The sequence below is a fragment of the Nelusetta ayraudi genome, unplaced genomic scaffold, assembly GCF_046127955.1.
Source record: "Nelusetta ayraudi isolate G7.1 ecotype Tasmania unplaced genomic scaffold, CSIRO-AGI_Nayr_v1 ptg000048l, whole genome shotgun sequence".
Lineage (NCBI taxonomy): Eukaryota > Metazoa > Chordata > Actinopteri > Tetraodontiformes > Monacanthidae > Nelusetta > Nelusetta ayraudi.
This window is the reverse complement of record NW_027466098.1, coordinates 15,299,919-15,316,389: the sequence shown is the minus strand read 5'-3', so window position 1 is coordinate 15,316,389 and position 16,471 is coordinate 15,299,919. Positions and strand designations below refer to the sequence as shown.

Below are 16,471 nucleotides of genomic sequence, written 5' to 3'. Positions count from 1 at the left end.
GCGTTAAATAGTGGCCATCTTGGCACACTCCACTTTACAAGTTCACATTTTCAGCAGCTAACCGTATTAGCAGGGAACAGTAGCTGGCTAGTGCGAACAAAAAAAAAAAAAAAGTGGTGAACATTTGATTTTTTTTCTGTTCAGTGATGAGCTGATGATAAGCAGGTGGCCTGATGGCAGGGGCAGAGCAGGTGTGGCTGGTGCAGGCAGAGCAGCAGGAAACACACACAGACACAGACACACTCTTCTTCTGTTCTATTTGTTTTAGGGATGCTTTATTTGCACTCCAACCCTATTTTTTCATTCAGTCATGCTGTGTGTCACTGTCAACATTTAAAAAAAAAAAAAAAGCAAACAAACTAACAACACTTTCCAGAACGAGGATTTTTGAAACAAAGTCTGCACTTCAATTCAAACATTCAAGGGAATATTTAGTGCAGAATGTCAACGCATAGTTTTTCTGAATCTTCCACTGCGTGTCAAAAGTCAATGCATGGCTTGTTCCTGCAAAACAAACAGTGATGCAACGCCTGGTTGCCCCTCCCTCCCTCCTCACCTGTATAAAGCCGGGCCTCTAGGTAGGTGTGCAGCGAGCTCCTGACAACAACCTCCTGCTTCTCCTCCAGCCCGTTCATCTCCGTGCTTACCGCCATGGATTTTGTCGCTCCTCGTGGCTACCAGCCAATCTACGAACCTGTAAGTGTGGCTCTGTGACAATTAGTACAAAGGGATTGAGGTTAAACCGCAAGTGCTTCTTTCTTCTTCTGATGCATTAAGGTGACACCAAAAAATATGTAATTGTTTGCTAATGACCTCATTAATTGCTGGGGATTCTCTTGTAAAGTGGTTGTGCATAAAATATTTGGTTTTTTATAGTTTCTAAGAACTTACTTTTAAGATCTGGCCATACTGGTTGTTTCGATTTTATAATAAAACCAAACAAGTATCTTTATTTTAAAGTCATCGTTATTATTCTGCTCTAAATTAAAGCTATTTATAAGCTTAAAATGCAACACCAAAAGGTGGATCGGCTTTGTAGCTCAGGTTAAGCATGTTTGACACTTTGACTTTTGTACAGAGCATTCCCTTCATGAAACACATTCGTGGAGGCCTGAAGGAGGGCACTCACCTCTACATTCAGGGATCAATTCCTGAGAATGTTTCCATGTGAGTACAGAAAGTGTCAATCTGTGAAAACGCATATTTCCCCATCACATTACACACTGAAACAAACACTTTTTTTTTTTTTTTTTTTTTTTTTTTGCAAACCATTTCAAAGCAGAGGGAACACCTTGAGTAATCTCAACCTTGGTGCAGCTGCTTTCTGGTGGTTGAAAGTCAAACTGCACTCGAAACACACAGTCCCGCTCTAATCAAAATTGACTCCTCCTTGTCAAAATAGAAAAATCTGAGGCCTCAATGCGAGTTTATTGACCGTAAACGGGGAAAAAGACCAACAGTGCATGAGATCCGCCTGCATAGTGACATTTTTAGGAGCTTGACTCCAGTTTGACTGTAGCGGTGTTTTTCTGAGCTGAAACTAACCGACTGCCTGTGGCTCTCGTGCGGTTTCTCTCCTGCAGGTTTATCATCAACCTGCGCTGCGACATGACGGAGACCGGTAACATAGCCCTGCACATGAACCCCCGATTTGACGGATGGGACAAAGTGGTTTTCAACACCTTTGAGAATGACCGCTGGGGCTCGGAGGATAAGCAACGTAGAATGCCTTTTACCATTGGTGAAAGTTTTGAGCTTGTCATCGAGGTCACGTCAGCAGGATACAAAGTGAGTTAAAAAAAACAAACAGAAAAACAAAAGTAAGTCCAGACAATCAAACTGGAAAAAACAAACAAAAAAAAGATATGCCAGCCATTGCAATGCAACTCTAATTGGATGAATTCCAACTAACTCTTCCTTATCGCAGTGCAATGACGTTGTACCTGTTGCAGATCATTGTTAACGGGGAGGAGTACCACACCTTTGAGCACCGCATATCTGTGGATCGAGTGCGTGCGTTGAACATCACAGGAGACGTTGACATCCGGAGCATCAACTTCATCGCGGTGAGACTCTTGAACCTGCTGTGGCACAAATCACAATCGGGGGTTTTTGTTTGCTTATCTAAATAACGTCACTCAATACTTTAATGTCATGATGAGTAACTATAAGATCTGTCTTTCACAATGGACCTTGGTTTGGTTTTACAGTTTTGTTTGGTCATTTCAGGGTGGTATGGAGCAATTCCCTGACTATGAGGTATGCTTCTTTGTCAATTTCAGTATATTTCAAGAAACAGTACAACCAAAGACTTGTAATTTTTTTTTTGACCTGCCTTTCAAAATGAGTGATGTGCTTCTATCTATTCTGGCTCTTTCAGGACGACTACCCAGGTTTCGACTTGCCAGTGAGTAAACTGTCCGATACAGTTGCAGTACTGGACGTGGTGGCGATGATCTAATGTTTCCTTCTGAATCTGATTGTAGGGCCTGGACGAGAAGCCAGCTTTCAACCGTGTAAGTAAAAGTGAATTAGCGTTGCGCATAACCCCTTTGTGTTTGTGCGTGGTGTTTATGAAGGTTTTCTTTTTAATTTTTTTTTGTCAAAGTTATGAAATCATACTCATGCAGTCCTGACTGGATGAGTTTGCTTTATATTAAAATATTTGCAGCGCAACACTAAAAACTGTGCATATTGTAGTTGCGTGTTATGTTATCTGTTTTAATACTCTTTAAAACTATTACATCTGTACTATGTTTTGCACTCTATTTTAAGAGACAGAGTTAACAGGCTTTAAGGGATTAATTAAGTGACCAGATTCTAGCACTGCTGGCACCACACTGCTCTCTAGTGGTCACTGATGGGAAGATATTTTTGAGAAATTGCACCAACCATCACCAATGTGACCACTTCAAAAGCAGTATAAATGGCCAGGCTGGAGATGACGGGTTCACTGAGAAGTTAGCAGGCCATCATCTTCCAGAGCACTTCATGTTATCTTGTGAGAGCTGATCTCATTAATCGGAAGCTCAATGTTCACCTTGCTGTCGCTGCATGCTTTTAGCCTGTTCCGTGCCAAATCCCCATCCCACGAGGGATGCACCCCAAGAGAACTGTTATCATCAGGGGCAAGGTGCCCTACAACGCAGAAAGGTATATGCGTACGTGAATCTCCCACAAATCCCCACACTGATCATAAGTGTGCAAAATAAATCCGACCCATATTGCCTGATTTCTGTAGAATCGGTTTCAACTTTGTGAGGAGCTGCACCAAGGACATCGTCTTCCACCTCAATCCCAGGGTGAGGGAGGAGATTATTGTGAGGAACAGCCAGCTGGGAGGATCCTGGGGCAGGGAGGAGAGAGGGCACGATTTCAACCCCTTCAGGGAGGGCGAGTACTTCGACGTGAGTAGCTGCTGCCTCTGAATCACGCCTCTGCCTTCATGCTCTTGTTTAATTCCTTCTCTGTCTGTTCCTCAGATGTCTATCCGTTGCGGGCGCGAGAAGTACAAGGTGTTTGTCAACGGGAAACACCTGTGCGACTTCCCTCACCGCATGTGCGACTTCAATGAGATTGACAGACTGGAGATTGACGGAGATGTGGAGATCACCTACGTCCACCTCTGAGATGATGAAAGATGGTACAAAAGCTCACTTCAGCTCTATCATGTGTCCTTGGGTCATTGTTCACAGCACAATCATTAAAATAAAATATTAACTTTGTGTGCATGTGACAATTTACTGAGTCAAAACATAACAAATACACATTTATTTCTTATACAAAATACTGTAGCTGTGGTATAAAACAGTTTACAAATCATGACTGGTGGTTACAGGCTTGTCGTCCCCGCTCCAATATATAAAAATCTGGGTTTTCTGAAGGCACTGGAGGTAACACAAGGTAAAATGTAATATCTAAAGGCTGGTGCCACTTTAGGTTCTGCAGCTAACGCGGGGTTCTTTATCGTCAAGATTCTTGCAAAAAAAGGATTTGAAGTTTAAAGGCAGGATATTGTTAAATTTAGATCGCACCTCGGCCTTTCCACCTTAAATGGAGTCCACAAATACAATGGCGCATCAATAAACGTACCTCACGTTGTTCTAGCAATACACTTGAGAAGAGACTGAGGTATAACGACAAACATTAAAGTACCTTTGATGATGAACACAATTTGTAGAAATTGCCTCCCAAATTGTGTGTATGAATAATGCTTATATATACAGTATATACTTGTACAAAAACAAAGAAATAAGTGCATGCATTATGAAAAGTTGAAGCAGACTTTTTGGCTGCTTTCTGTCTCTTTTTCTTGAAGCTGGTGTTTTTTGTTCGTCATTTTTATTTAATCTATACATAGCTTAAACTTAAAGGTCCCATATTATGCTAAATTCCCTTCTTCAATTTTTTCTAATTAGTTTCTGCAATGAATTAACTGCCAGAAATGGAAAAAGTCCATCTTTAATTTGCTCCACATTTTAGAGAATGTGCATGTGCTAAAACATTAAATTCTGGAAATTGGCCTTTTGTGATGTCACAAAAGGGCAGTGGAAACTCTCTCAGGTTAGTGACAACAAATCCAGCCAGCCAGCAATTTAGCCTTCCAACAGAGGGCTAAATATACTGTTTCCTGGAGATGTCTTGAGGTGTTTGTTTGATTTAATTGTATCATGTTGCTGGGATGAAATCAGCATAATATGCAACCTTTAAAAAAAACACAATTCATCTCAGAATAGAGTTTCAGGATGATGACAGTTTTCTGACCCTGACTCTTTTTTTTCTGATGGACTTGTGTTTTGTGTCCAGCAGTGCATTTGCAAACTTTATACTCTGCTCTGAGAATAGAAAGACTGTTTCATGTGTCCATGAGTTCACAAAAAGACCTACATCCTTGGCAGTCATTAAAAGGCAAAATAAAAAAAAAATAATTAAAAAAACATACTAAAATACGCTGCTTAAAAAAACAAAATGAAAAACATTAGTGCAAAATTGACAAAAACAGCATATAAAAAATGTACAAAATGTGTGATAACACTGTGCTTGAGCCAAAGGCAAAGGTGAGGAATTCCTCCTGCCATTTGCCTCGTGTGACCACATCATGTCCATCCCCACCCTCAGCCCACCCACCATCCTCTGATTATTCGGGCCCTTTCTGATTTGACCAGTTCCCCCGACTCTGTACAGTCCTCAGGTTCCTGAGGTATGAGTAGAAAAAACAGAACGAAAAACAGGAGGAGACTTTTTCATTCATGTGACCTGTGAATCTCTAATGGCACTTAATGCACAAGAAACCCCGGTAGGGGGAAGGGGGGTTGTTAAGAATGCTACATGGAGCTAACACGTTAACTGTAAGAGCTTTTGAAGAACATGAGTGCGGCAACTCACAGTGTCCTTGTGCTCTGTAGAAGCTCTCGCTTCTGGTAGTAAGTTATTTTCTTGTACTTTTTTTTTCTTCTTATCTTTACGAAAGCGCATTGCTGCCATCCTAGAAAAAAACACCAAAAACAGGGCTCTGTATCACGTGATAACGTGAAACTATCACGTTTTTACGCGAAAATTTCCCGTTACAACTTAATACTGAGCCCTGTTTTTTTCTAGGGTGGAAGTAATGGGCTTCGGTATTCCCTGTTTTGTTTTTTTTCTAGGGTGGCAGCAATGGGCTTCTAGTATATCTTCTACTACTACTACGAAGCTTCTCTTTTAGGATGTTTCTAAGGTCCAAATGCTGCACAATCACTCACAGAATTGTTTTTCTGGATGAAGTGACTAGTGTCAACAATAAAAGTGTAACATTCTTGGTGCTGAATATATGAATAAGAGCAAATGCACCGTCTGCAGTACTAGCTTGGAAGCAGTCAGGTGGGGGCGCTGTTTCTCCGTTTCTCTTCTCCGTGAAATTAAGCAGGTGTTTTTTCTGGCAGTGTCTCAGCTGGTTTCACAGAAGATGTATGTATTTCTTTTCAGCTTTGTCACATTGAAGTGAGTACAGTATTGAATAGCTACCCAGATTTCTCTCTTTCATTCTTCTACAGAAAACATGATCCCTGAACTTGCTCTCCTCCTGCTTCATGCATGTAACACACGTGCACTGTTGTACTCAGTTTCAAATGCAAAAGTTATGATGTAAAAAAAAAAACCCCTACCCATGTCTTTCGGAATGCCTTGGTTGTGTGTGTATTTGTATGTGTTTTTGTGCAAAAATATCAACTGAGGGCCACACAAGGTTGTGGACAGTCACCAGCGGGAAGTTGGATCTTGTTCTTGGACTGGGGTGAAATAATGGCACATTTTGGCAGTGATCAGTCTAGTCATTGTCTTGAGGGCAAAGCAGTCACTGCCAGGGCGCTTTTCTGGAACTCTCCCTCTCCTCCAGCAGCTCCACGGTCAGGGTGGGGGTGGGGGCCGGGGTGGGGTTGGGGGTGGAGCGGCAGGACGGCTGCAAGGGCAGCGTGGCCGTGGAGGACGACACCAGCATGTCGAGGCTCTCCAGGGAGTCAGAGAGGGCTCGGCTGGTCTCGTGCTGGGGACACAGGACGTAACGGTTTGGTTGGTGGACTTCGACGGTGGTCACAGCGTCCAGGCCCTTCAGGCACAGAGGGGAGGGTCCCCTCATGGGGTCGCGGCCACCGACGGCCCCGAGTTCCATCGAGGACTCGTCCATGTTGACGTACAGGATCTCGTCGGGGTCCTGGTGGTCCGGCAGATCCTCCAGGGCCTTTTCCAGCTCGCAGCACAGGGACTCGAAGGACGGCCGATCCTTTGGGCTCAGGAGCCAGCAGGAAAACATCAGGGCATAGCTGGAGAGGACAAACACATGATCAATAGATAAAGTGAAGTGAAGGAAAGAGAGAAGACTCACAAACGAAGATGCGTGTCCATCAGAATCAGGGTGCTACACATTAGTTTGCACTAATGGGGTTAGTGGTGATTTGTTTTTACTTTGAGCTATGCACGGCTATTAGTGGCCAAAAAATAATAAATAATAAATCACAAGCTGGAATCCCTATCTAATTAATACATGCGTGAGAAGTTCACACTTACATGCAGTCCAGGCAGTCTGGGGGCTGTTTGAGACGGTTGCCCTGTCTCAAGTAATCATAAATCTCGCTGTTTTCCACGCCGGGGTACGGGGTCTGGCCCCGAGTGGCGATCTCCCACATGGTGACTCCAAACGACCACTGTGGGAGAGAGACGGTGGGCCAGAGAGGGTCACAGAGGAAGAGCAGAGTTGGAGATCAGCACCATAGAAACATTGGCTATGGAAATAGCACGGACACGCTTGTCTGAGCTTTCTTTACATCATACTTTATGCACGACTTCCGCAAGAATGCACATGCTTTGCAAACACTTTGGCCTATGAATGCAGAGTAGGGCCCCCCTTTATGTAAACATGCAGTGATCATATCAGCTGTTCCTGACTGATATGGCAGCTGTTTGTGGAGCCCACTGCTGTCAACCTTTCATTTACTGGACACTTGACCAGCTACAGGCATGAATGGTGACTTCTTTGCCAAATAAATACCCGTAGGCTGTGAAACAAAACAAACAAACAAAATACAACAAACAAAATACTTTTGGTAAACTCACCACGTCACTTTTGGTGGTGTAGACACGATCAGCCAAACTTTCAATGGCGATCCACTTGACAGGCATCTTCGAGATCCTGCCCTGCCTGTAGTAGTCTCCGTTGTAGATCTTCTTGGAGAGGCCGAAGTCAGCCACGCACACGTTCATGTTCTCATTCAGCCTGAAGCAAACGCACAGTGGTTTACTCACAGTCAGGCAGTCGTAAAATCATCCAAAATATGCAGTAAAACTACAGTGACAGTCTGTTGTTGTACACAAAATATATAGCAAAAGTAGAAAAAATAAAAGAGTAAGAAGTGGAAGATAGGAAGGAGGTTTGGCCTACATGCAGTTGCGAGCAGCGAGGTCTCTGTGGATGAAGTTCTTGCTGCTGAGGTATTCCATCCCTCTGGCGATATCGGTCATAAACTTTACCAGCATCTGAGATGGCAGGTACTGAAAGACAAAATCAAGGTTCCAGCGTTGACTGTTTGTTTCGTCCATCACACTAGAGGGCACTGCAGTCTGTCACTTCCCACTGCCAGCAGTAGAGAATGTTTCTGCACACCCAGAGACTGCAGATTCAGACCTGCTGTTTTGAGCTTGTACTGTATTTCCGCAACAAGGTTCTAACCCTAACCCCTATCCTAACCCTAATCCAGTGTTTCTCAAAGTGGGTGGCGCGCCCACCTTGGGGGGCACAGAGTCACATCTGGGGGGGCGCATAACAATGGGCGGTGAGGGAGACGGGGTGCCCGGGGGAACTAATGTTTTCACGGCGGAACAATTAACAAAAAGTGTTCAGTAGGTTGTAGCTAAGAAAAACGCTGCTGAGGTACACAGGATGGACAAATATTTGACAGGGACGAAAAGAAGAATTCAGGAGTCCGGCAGTGGCCAGTGTTCTATGTAGTTGGCCACTTTTGGCTGTAGAATCGTTCCGCGAGTAGCTGCGGAACGATGGTGTCGAAAATGTTTCTTCCTCCAAGGTGGGGCGTGACAGAGAAAGTTTGAGAACCACTGCCCTAATGCCATGCAAGTCTATGGGGTCAAAAATCAACTTTGTCCTAGAGACATGGGACCACTTGCAGGTTCATCAGGATCCCTCAAGACACAGCCATGTCAAATTTGGGGCTTCTAGCCCATGAGGAACCCCGAAACCCTAACCCTAATTCCAGCAGTAACCCTAACCCTAACCCTAATTCCAGCCTTATCGCTAACCCTAATGCCATGCGAGTCTATGGGGTCAAAAGTCAACTTTGTCCTAGAGACATGGGGCCACTTGCAGGTTCATCGGGATCCCTCAAGACACAGCCACGTCAAATTTGGGGCTTCTAGCCCATGAGGAACCCCGAAACCCTAACCCTAATTCCAGCAGTAACCCTAACCCTAATTCCAGCCTTATCGCTAACCCTAATGCCATGCAAGTCTATGGGGTCAAAAGTCAACTTTGTCCTAGAGACATGGGACCACTTGCAGGTTCATCGGGATCCCTCAAGACACAGCCATGTCAAATTTGGGGCTTCTAGCCCATGAGGAACCCCGAAACCCTAACCCTAATTCCAGCAGTAACCCTAACCCTAACCCTAATTGCAGCCTTATCGCTAACCCTAATGCCATGCGAGTCTATGGGGTCAAAAGTCAACTTTGTCCTAGAGACATGGGGCCACTTGCAGGTTCATCGGGATCCCTCAAGACACAGCCACGTCAAATTTGGGGCTTCTAGCCCATGAGGAACCCCGAAACCCTAACCCTAATTCCAGCAGTAACCCTAACCCTAATTCCAGCCTTATCGCTAACCCTAATGCCATGCAAGTCTATGGGGTCAAAAGTCAACTTTGTCCTAGAGACATGGGACCACTTGCAGGTTCATCGGGAACCCTCAAGACACAGTCACGTCAAATTTGGGGCTTTTAGCCCATGAGGAACCCCGAAACCCTAACCCTAATTCCAGCAGTAACCCTAACCCTAACCCTAATTCCAGCCTTATCGCTAACCCTAATGCCATGCAAGTCTATGGGGTCAAAAGTCAACTTTGTCCTAGAGACATGGGACCACTTGCAGGTTCATCGGGAACCCTCAGGACACAGTCACGTCAAATTTGGGGCTTCTAGCCCATGAGGAACCCCGAAACCCTAACCCTAATTCCAGCAGTAACCCTAACCCTAACCCTAATTCCAGCCTTATCGCTAACCCTAATGCCATGCGAGTCTATGGGGTCAAAAGTCAACTTTGTCCTAGAGACATGGGACCACTTGCAGGTTCATCGGGAACCCTCAGGACACAGCCACGTCAAATTTGGGGCTTCTAGCCCATGCTCAAGTGTATTTGAGTGTGATGCTGACATAGTTCCAGCTTTACTGGCATCCAGCAGGTGGCACTGTTGAAAAAAAAAAAGACAAAAAACAAGGGGTCCCAGAAATGCAGGACCAGAACTACAGGTCTGAAGGAAGGTCCGAGTGTCCGAGTCTGTAGAGACAAACTGTTGGGGAAGGTCCGTTCGTGACAATAACATTATGTCCAAGTGGAAAATAGGGCAAACACACCAGGCAGGGATACAGAACATTTGTCGACCTCATGGCTGCTTTAAATCTCTCTGTCTGTATCTTGTTTTAATTAGGCCCATGTTGTTGTTGTTTTTTCAACCTGACTCTTCAACTATTGATTCCAACAAAACAATCTCATCCAACAAAAAAGAAAAGCAAAAGCTGCTGATGTCACAGCGTACGTAATGTGAAGAAGGTGGATGGGGACTGTGACAAATCCTGAGTGGAGATCTTTGAATATGATTTTGCTGACAGACACACAAGTGAGCTTCTCACCCTTGAACTCATTAAGCTGCTAAGCTGTGTGTGTGTGCCTGCCCGCTTGCCTTTCAGTGCATGTGTGCATTGCTGACTCTGTGCCTTTATGGTTTGCCGTCAGACCTACCACAGGACAGTCTCCCAGTCGCGAATACAGAAGATAGCTGTGCAGATCTCCGTGTTTCATATAGGGCAAGATGACCACAGGGGAGGGGTATCCTTCGCTCTCCACTGTCTGCAGACACACACCTGCACAAACACCACGGCTCAGTATAATACACACACACTGCACATAGGCTAGAGTGCAAATTACAAAAACACACCAGCAACGAGCAACTTTCAGTTCACTTCAGTCTAGTTTCACTACAGAAAGTAATTATACTCTCTGCAGTACTTTTTACTTGTTTTCATTTTGCACATTGGAAGAAACCAAGTTTATGAGTGATATTTATCAGTAAGATGCTTTCACAAGACAGGGTCCTTGTTACTTTTTATAATCTTGAGAAAACCTGCTGTTGTTTCTATCTTGACAAATAAACAATTGAGTGAAAAAAGAGAGCATCCGTTGGAAATGTCAACCCTTGATATGCCGGGCAGTAAGAACTCAACTTACCCAGAAGCCTCATGACATTTGTGTGGTCGAACTCTTTCATGCAGGCCGCCTCTCGGAGAAAATCCTCCATCTCTGAGCGAGTGCAGATGGCAACTGGTGGTGAGACAGGGCGCAGAGAAAGAAAACATGAATCATTTGTAGGTGGACCAAATCCAAAAGGTGTTGTTTGAATTTTGAGGTAGTTGCATCATTGGTTTTATTGCCATGTTGGTACGGCACCACTTGAAACTTGCAAAAATCCTCTGTTTTTCAAACTATTTGGATTGGATTTATGGAGCTGACATGACCATGGAACGATACACCACTGCAGTGAACTCTATATGTGCCAATATTCCATACAAGCACAGTCTTTATCTCTTCTCTCAATAAAAAACGAAATTATTGGCCCTATAACTTGTGAACCTCCGACCCCAGGGAGGAGGGTCTGACCCTCTGTGAAACAGCCTGTGTCTCCAAATATGAAGGGACTCATTGTCACAACCTCGGCTGTCTACTCACTCTTCATCGTCTTGACGGCGACTTTGAGGACGGATTCCTCTTGAGTCAGCAGCCCCTCCATCACTGAGCCAAATTCTCCTGAAGAAACAAATTAAAACACAAACACGTCTTGGATGCAACGTTGACAAAATGCCTTATTCAGCAGCAGCAGCAGCAGCAGCTGAACATACATCAACTTACTAAGTGCAGCTAATGACATCATAAACTCTTAGAGTACAGTGCTGCAAAAAACGGGCATATAATGGAAACTACTTTAGATAAGTGGAGGCTTGTCATTGGCCCCCTTTTCTCCAGCACATAAGAACTGTATACGTGTACTGTGAACTAACCAAACATTTCAAGTGTGTCCAAATAACTTTCTCACACTTCTGTTTTTTGTTGCTCTTAAGTGATACTGAGACCATTCCAGAAACGAAACTGACTCAATGTGCAGAAAAACAAAGTAATACCTTCACCCAGAGTTTTTCCCAGGGTTAGTTTATGTCTGTCCACCATCACATCCTGCAGCTTCTGCTTCAGCTCGTCGCTGATTCCGAGGCTGTTCACTGGAGGAGACAAAGTTTCGCAATTTTAATATTGTGCGCGAAACAAAATACTTTATTTAATCACGCAGGAAAGATAAAGAAAAGGTAGATAACAATGTATATCTCAATTTTTTAACTCTCGAATAAATAATTAATATGGCATCTGCTCTGGGTAACATTGTGTTATTTCCTGTTTCTCCTATTCAATAAAGAATTACTCTGAATGTCAGAACTACAAAGCTGTTTATCTGTCCTAAATATGAAAAAATGGGACATTATTCAAAGGAAAAAAAGGAACTAAAACAACTTAAAATATTAAAATGCAAAAATAAACAAAAATAAAATCCAGGACCTAATAGAGAAAGCATGGGAAAAAAAGAGCACTAATCCCTAATCCAGAGCAACTGCATGTGCAGCAATGTGCGCCTCAGATTATCACTCAGGTGTGGGACACACGACGGGACAATCCGGGTGGTTTGGAAGTCTGGGGATTTAAGCTGATTCCCCCCCAGTCAGCACTTTCATGCATTTGTGATCAGCAAGGTCTCTCAGCCAGCTGGCGGCCGGTGAGTTGCGCACTGGCAAGCCGCAGACATTAGCTGTGTTCACATCTGGGTCGGGACAAGACGAGTCAACAACGAGTACGAAGGGCCAGCTGCTTCCCTATCAATCTGCCACGGGTCGAACAACAATGTGCTCAGTCTGAAGGCATGTTTCGACACATGCTGCCGTGACAGAATCTCAGCCGGTTGCATCCAATAAACAGGACCCGAGGGTCCCACTCGCTCCTCGGAATTGGCCAGAATTACTGCTCAGCATCTGCAGCGTAAATCCTGCACAAAAAATTCCTCCAATCTGACTTTTCCCTTTAATCCAACCCCCTTTTTTCATACCCACTCACCCTGGGTACACACTATCGCCACATCTCCCGCTCGCTCGCTCTCAGCTGGGTCATTTTACTCTTCAGAAACAAAACAAAACGTTGTTTGTGTGCATTTTCTCTGTGGCTTTCCTTTCTCCCCGGCCCCTCTGTGGCTACAGCAAGCTGAGACTTGTGTATGAGGTCTGCGCAAATATTGTGCGTACACCGGGGGACAATGTCGGGGCTTGAATGAGACCCAGCTGTGGGAAATTTGAATCCCTGCAACTGTGTTTACAGGTATGCGTCGCTTGTCTGTAATCAGCGGTGCTGGCTGGGCGGAGGCTGATTGACGACGGCGAACAAATAACAGCAGGCCGCTGCGCCGCAGTCTGCCAATATAAGACGAATGGGGGACAAAAATCAGACTATATATTTTTTTTCCCCGAGGGGTTAAATGAGCCCCTCACTCCCCTTGGAGTTGCCCGGAGACTCCTTGTGTGTTGTTACAGGCTGCTTGAATTTGAAATCTCATTCATATGTTGAGTCCCTTTCCCTTCCTCTGACGTAGCTGGAACCCGACTCTAATACCACCGCACTGAGTTGTTATCTCGACTCTCATACTTCCTCAGTCTGACTCCTTCTGGTCTGAGATACACGCGAGGTTCAAGCCTTTCGGCCTGAATAGACGCGCAAATAAAAACGCTGCCAACCAAACCAGTGACGGTGATGGTGAAGCGATAAGGTGAAGTGTTAGTTTAAGGGGTGCACTGGGTTTCCTCACTCCGAGCAGCCAAATTTCCTGCTGCGTGTCGTCTTTATTTTCATTCTAATCACCTTAATCTGCAAAAGCTAACAGCGCTAGCTAGAAAATGCGATAATTACAGCTGTCGGTGTTTTTGGGAAAATTCCTCCCATTGAGAGCGTGATGAGAAGGGATCCACTCCTAACCTGGGGACAATGGCAGGTTCGGGCGTGTTGAAAGACTCGCAGGTTGACGGACAGGTTTGAAAAGGCGTATCGTATCGCTGAGCATCACGTAGCGAAGGGAAGGGTGTGTGTGTGTGTGTGTGTGTGGGTGTGGTGGTGGTGGTGGTGGTGGTGGTGTGTGTGTGGGGGGGGGGGGGGGCGACAACTCACATGTTGCTTCAGTTGTCCTGCGACTGTAGGTGCGGCGAGCGCGGTACCTCACCACCAGCTCTCCGCTCTCCATCATGGGCTCGAACGCCTCCCTGCGAACGACACAGATGTCACGGCGTAATTAATCGTGATTAATCGTAATTAATCAACGGTCTTTGGTTCTCTTTTTGGTTCTCTTGGCTTCTCTCTACCCCTCCACCCAAAAAAATGCCTAATGCCTTTAAAAGTCAGGCAACTGGGTCAATAAACTAAAAACAACTTAAGCCTTTGGTTTGGCTCCGTAATCCAGTCACTCCCTCAATTCTATCCAAGGGGAGTAACAACAGCCTACGTACCCGAAGCGCGTCTCCTTGCGCCGCAGCTTTGCCACATAAACAGCCATGAGCACCGCCATGGAGATGGCGCCAGCGATGGCCATCACCACATACCACCAGTGCCAGGAAAAGGGTTCAGGCTTCGAATGACCTGAGGGAGAGGCGAGGAGAGACGGTTTGGTCATAGAAGTCTTTTTTTTTTATTATTATTATTATAGCAAGGAAGTTGACCATAAACAGGAGTGCCACATGAGAGAGAAACTCTGTGATTACTTTACTAACAAACCAAATGGAAAGTAGAAACACTCTCTGTCTGTCCACACGCAACTTTAGCCTAAAGCTTCTAAATGAAAGGCTGCACATTTACAGTATTTGCCTGACTTTGCCAGTGTTTTTGAACAATAAATACGGTAATATTTGTTTCCATCCACTAAGCAAACTCCTCAGAAACGAGAAAAGACCATCCATTACTTATTTTGTCTAATAAAATTCATGGTTCCAAAAAACAAGCTTTTTGTGATGTCACATAGGGGCAGTAACACTACCTCACTTGTGAGGCTGCTGTCTCTGCTCCCTCCCAAACATGTGGAAGGTTCGACCACGCATCAGTTTTAGTCGGAGGCTAAACTTAGTGTTTTTGTTGGATGTCGTAAACACAGGGCTAAATTTACCATTTGCTACGGATCTAAAGAGGATCTTTCTTTTTTTGCGGGGGAAAAATAACTGTGCGTGGCCGCCGTGCCGGAGTCTGGTATGAGAATAAGATCTGAGAACGGGCAAAATGTGGGACCTTCAAATAACAACAGCTTGTGCAACATTTTCAATATGAATGTTGCTGCTTGAATTCTTTACACAGACGCACAAATCAGTGACTGCATCTTAGAAAAAGATTGGACAAACAACAACAAATATTTAGGTCTAAATACAAAGATTTTGGGCTAAATGGTCGATTGTCTTGTACGTGCTGTTGGATAAAATCTGGCCAACCGTCGGGGTTGGTTGAAGGTTCACACATTGTGTTTGCAGTCGGCAGTGTTTACTTCCGCGCGGCATTATTGTGAGATTGCGCAAAAATGCGCCTGAAATGGTTGAACGGCTCTGAGTCTAAACACTGCTACTCCTTCTGTAAATACTCGCTGGGCCTTTTGTCTTTGGCGATTCAGAAAGTCTCCTTGTCTCCTTTCAGTTCTTGTTGTCTGTGTCCGAAAAGTCCCTCAAAACTCTGCCGTCCTGTGAGCGCCCCCTGTTACCTCGAAACCTAAATCCAAGTGTTTTTCCCGTTCACACCCCCCATCCCCCGAATTTCCCTGCCTCCTTTTATCTGCTCTCCTTGTTGTTTGGATCGTCTGTCTGGCTGTATTAGACTAAGCAAACAGGGATGCTCCACTGTTCCTGCCTGCTATAAATATTTATGATGCCCCCTCCCCCACTCCTCCCTCTCACCCCTCTTTCCTTACCCCCCCAACCCCACCCCCTGTCCCTCTGAGGTCATCCCTTCTCTTTTTTTCTGATCCTCTCTCTGGTTTTTTCTGAGACACAGGAAGGAAGTCGTAGAGGAACTGAGCAGCAGCGAGTCGAAAAGGAGAAGTCTCATGTTGGAAGTAGTGCAGTGAGGTGACCCCCCCGCTGTTAGAGCGTGGCACTTTCAGAGGTCACCCAAGTTTGAGTGGAAGGAGTGAGGAGGAGTGGATATTACTCACCCATGAATTCTTGCATTTCTGTGGGAATAAAAGAAGAAAGTAAAGTCAAAGCTTGAAAATTTGGAGAACGTTTTGCAAAAACGAACAAATATTCTCCATCCTGGCTAAATTAATATTCATACGCAATGTCTCCCTGCTTCTTGACATTTCAAAATGCAATTAGATTAATGTTCAGAGGATTCGTCATGACCATTTGTTCCCATGTGAACATTTGGTGTTTGTTTTCATCCTGTCTTTTGAAGTGAACTCATTGTTTTTCCCACTTGCTTTCACTCACCCGGAGACACGAGGGTCAGAGTCTGCGTGGGGGTCCAGGGTCCCGGCCCCGCCCCCGTGTAGGCACAAACTCGAAAGGTCACATTGGAGAGCGGCGCCGACAGATTGACTGACAGCTCGGTGTCCAATCCAGCGTCCACGACAAACTGCTGGAGACAAAAAAACAGCGTCAAGAAA

At 44.9% G+C, this 16,471-nt stretch overlaps 2 protein-coding genes across 3 annotated transcripts in view; one reads left to right on the top strand and one right to left on the bottom strand.

Moving 5' to 3' along the window:
- The first annotated feature begins 541 nt into the window (after nucleotides 1-541).
- Nucleotides 542-3,725, top strand: LOC142895519 (galectin-4-like). The gene is made up of 10 exons (XM_076036640.1): nucleotides 542-696; nucleotides 1,079-1,167; nucleotides 1,584-1,788; nucleotides 1,953-2,066; nucleotides 2,230-2,259; nucleotides 2,381-2,407; nucleotides 2,487-2,516; nucleotides 3,065-3,153; nucleotides 3,242-3,407; nucleotides 3,483-3,725. The coding sequence occupies exons 1-10, from the start codon at nucleotides 652-654 to the stop codon at nucleotides 3,627-3,629; spliced, it is 942 nt and encodes a 313-aa protein (XP_075892755.1). The 5' UTR covers nucleotides 542-651; the 3' UTR covers nucleotides 3,630-3,725.
- A 31-nt stretch (nucleotides 3,726-3,756) lies between these two features.
- axl (AXL receptor tyrosine kinase) overlaps nucleotides 3,757-16,471 on the bottom strand; it is a 29,040-nt gene continuing 16,325 nt past the window's right edge. Inside the window, exons 9-20 of one of the 2 annotated variants that reach the window (XM_076036631.1) lie at nucleotides 16,296-16,443; nucleotides 16,019-16,036; nucleotides 14,340-14,469; nucleotides 14,005-14,096; nucleotides 11,931-12,026; nucleotides 11,482-11,559; nucleotides 10,984-11,076; nucleotides 10,498-10,619; nucleotides 7,913-8,022; nucleotides 7,588-7,747; nucleotides 7,042-7,178; nucleotides 3,757-6,797 (exon numbers count right to left, since the gene is read on the bottom strand). In XM_076036631.1, the coding sequence (XP_075892746.1) occupies nucleotides 6,332-6,797; nucleotides 7,042-7,178; nucleotides 7,588-7,747; nucleotides 7,913-8,022; nucleotides 10,498-10,619; nucleotides 10,984-11,076; nucleotides 11,482-11,559; nucleotides 11,931-12,026; nucleotides 14,005-14,096; nucleotides 14,340-14,469; nucleotides 16,019-16,036; nucleotides 16,296-16,443 (1,650 nt within the window). In that variant the 3' untranslated portion in view covers nucleotides 3,757-6,331. The remainder of the gene's footprint in view (nucleotides 6,798-7,041; nucleotides 7,179-7,587; nucleotides 7,748-7,912; nucleotides 8,023-10,497; nucleotides 10,620-10,983; nucleotides 11,077-11,481; nucleotides 11,560-11,930; nucleotides 12,027-14,004; nucleotides 14,097-14,339; nucleotides 14,470-16,018; nucleotides 16,037-16,295; nucleotides 16,444-16,471) is intronic. The other variant, XM_076036632.1, reaches the window with a different exon arrangement.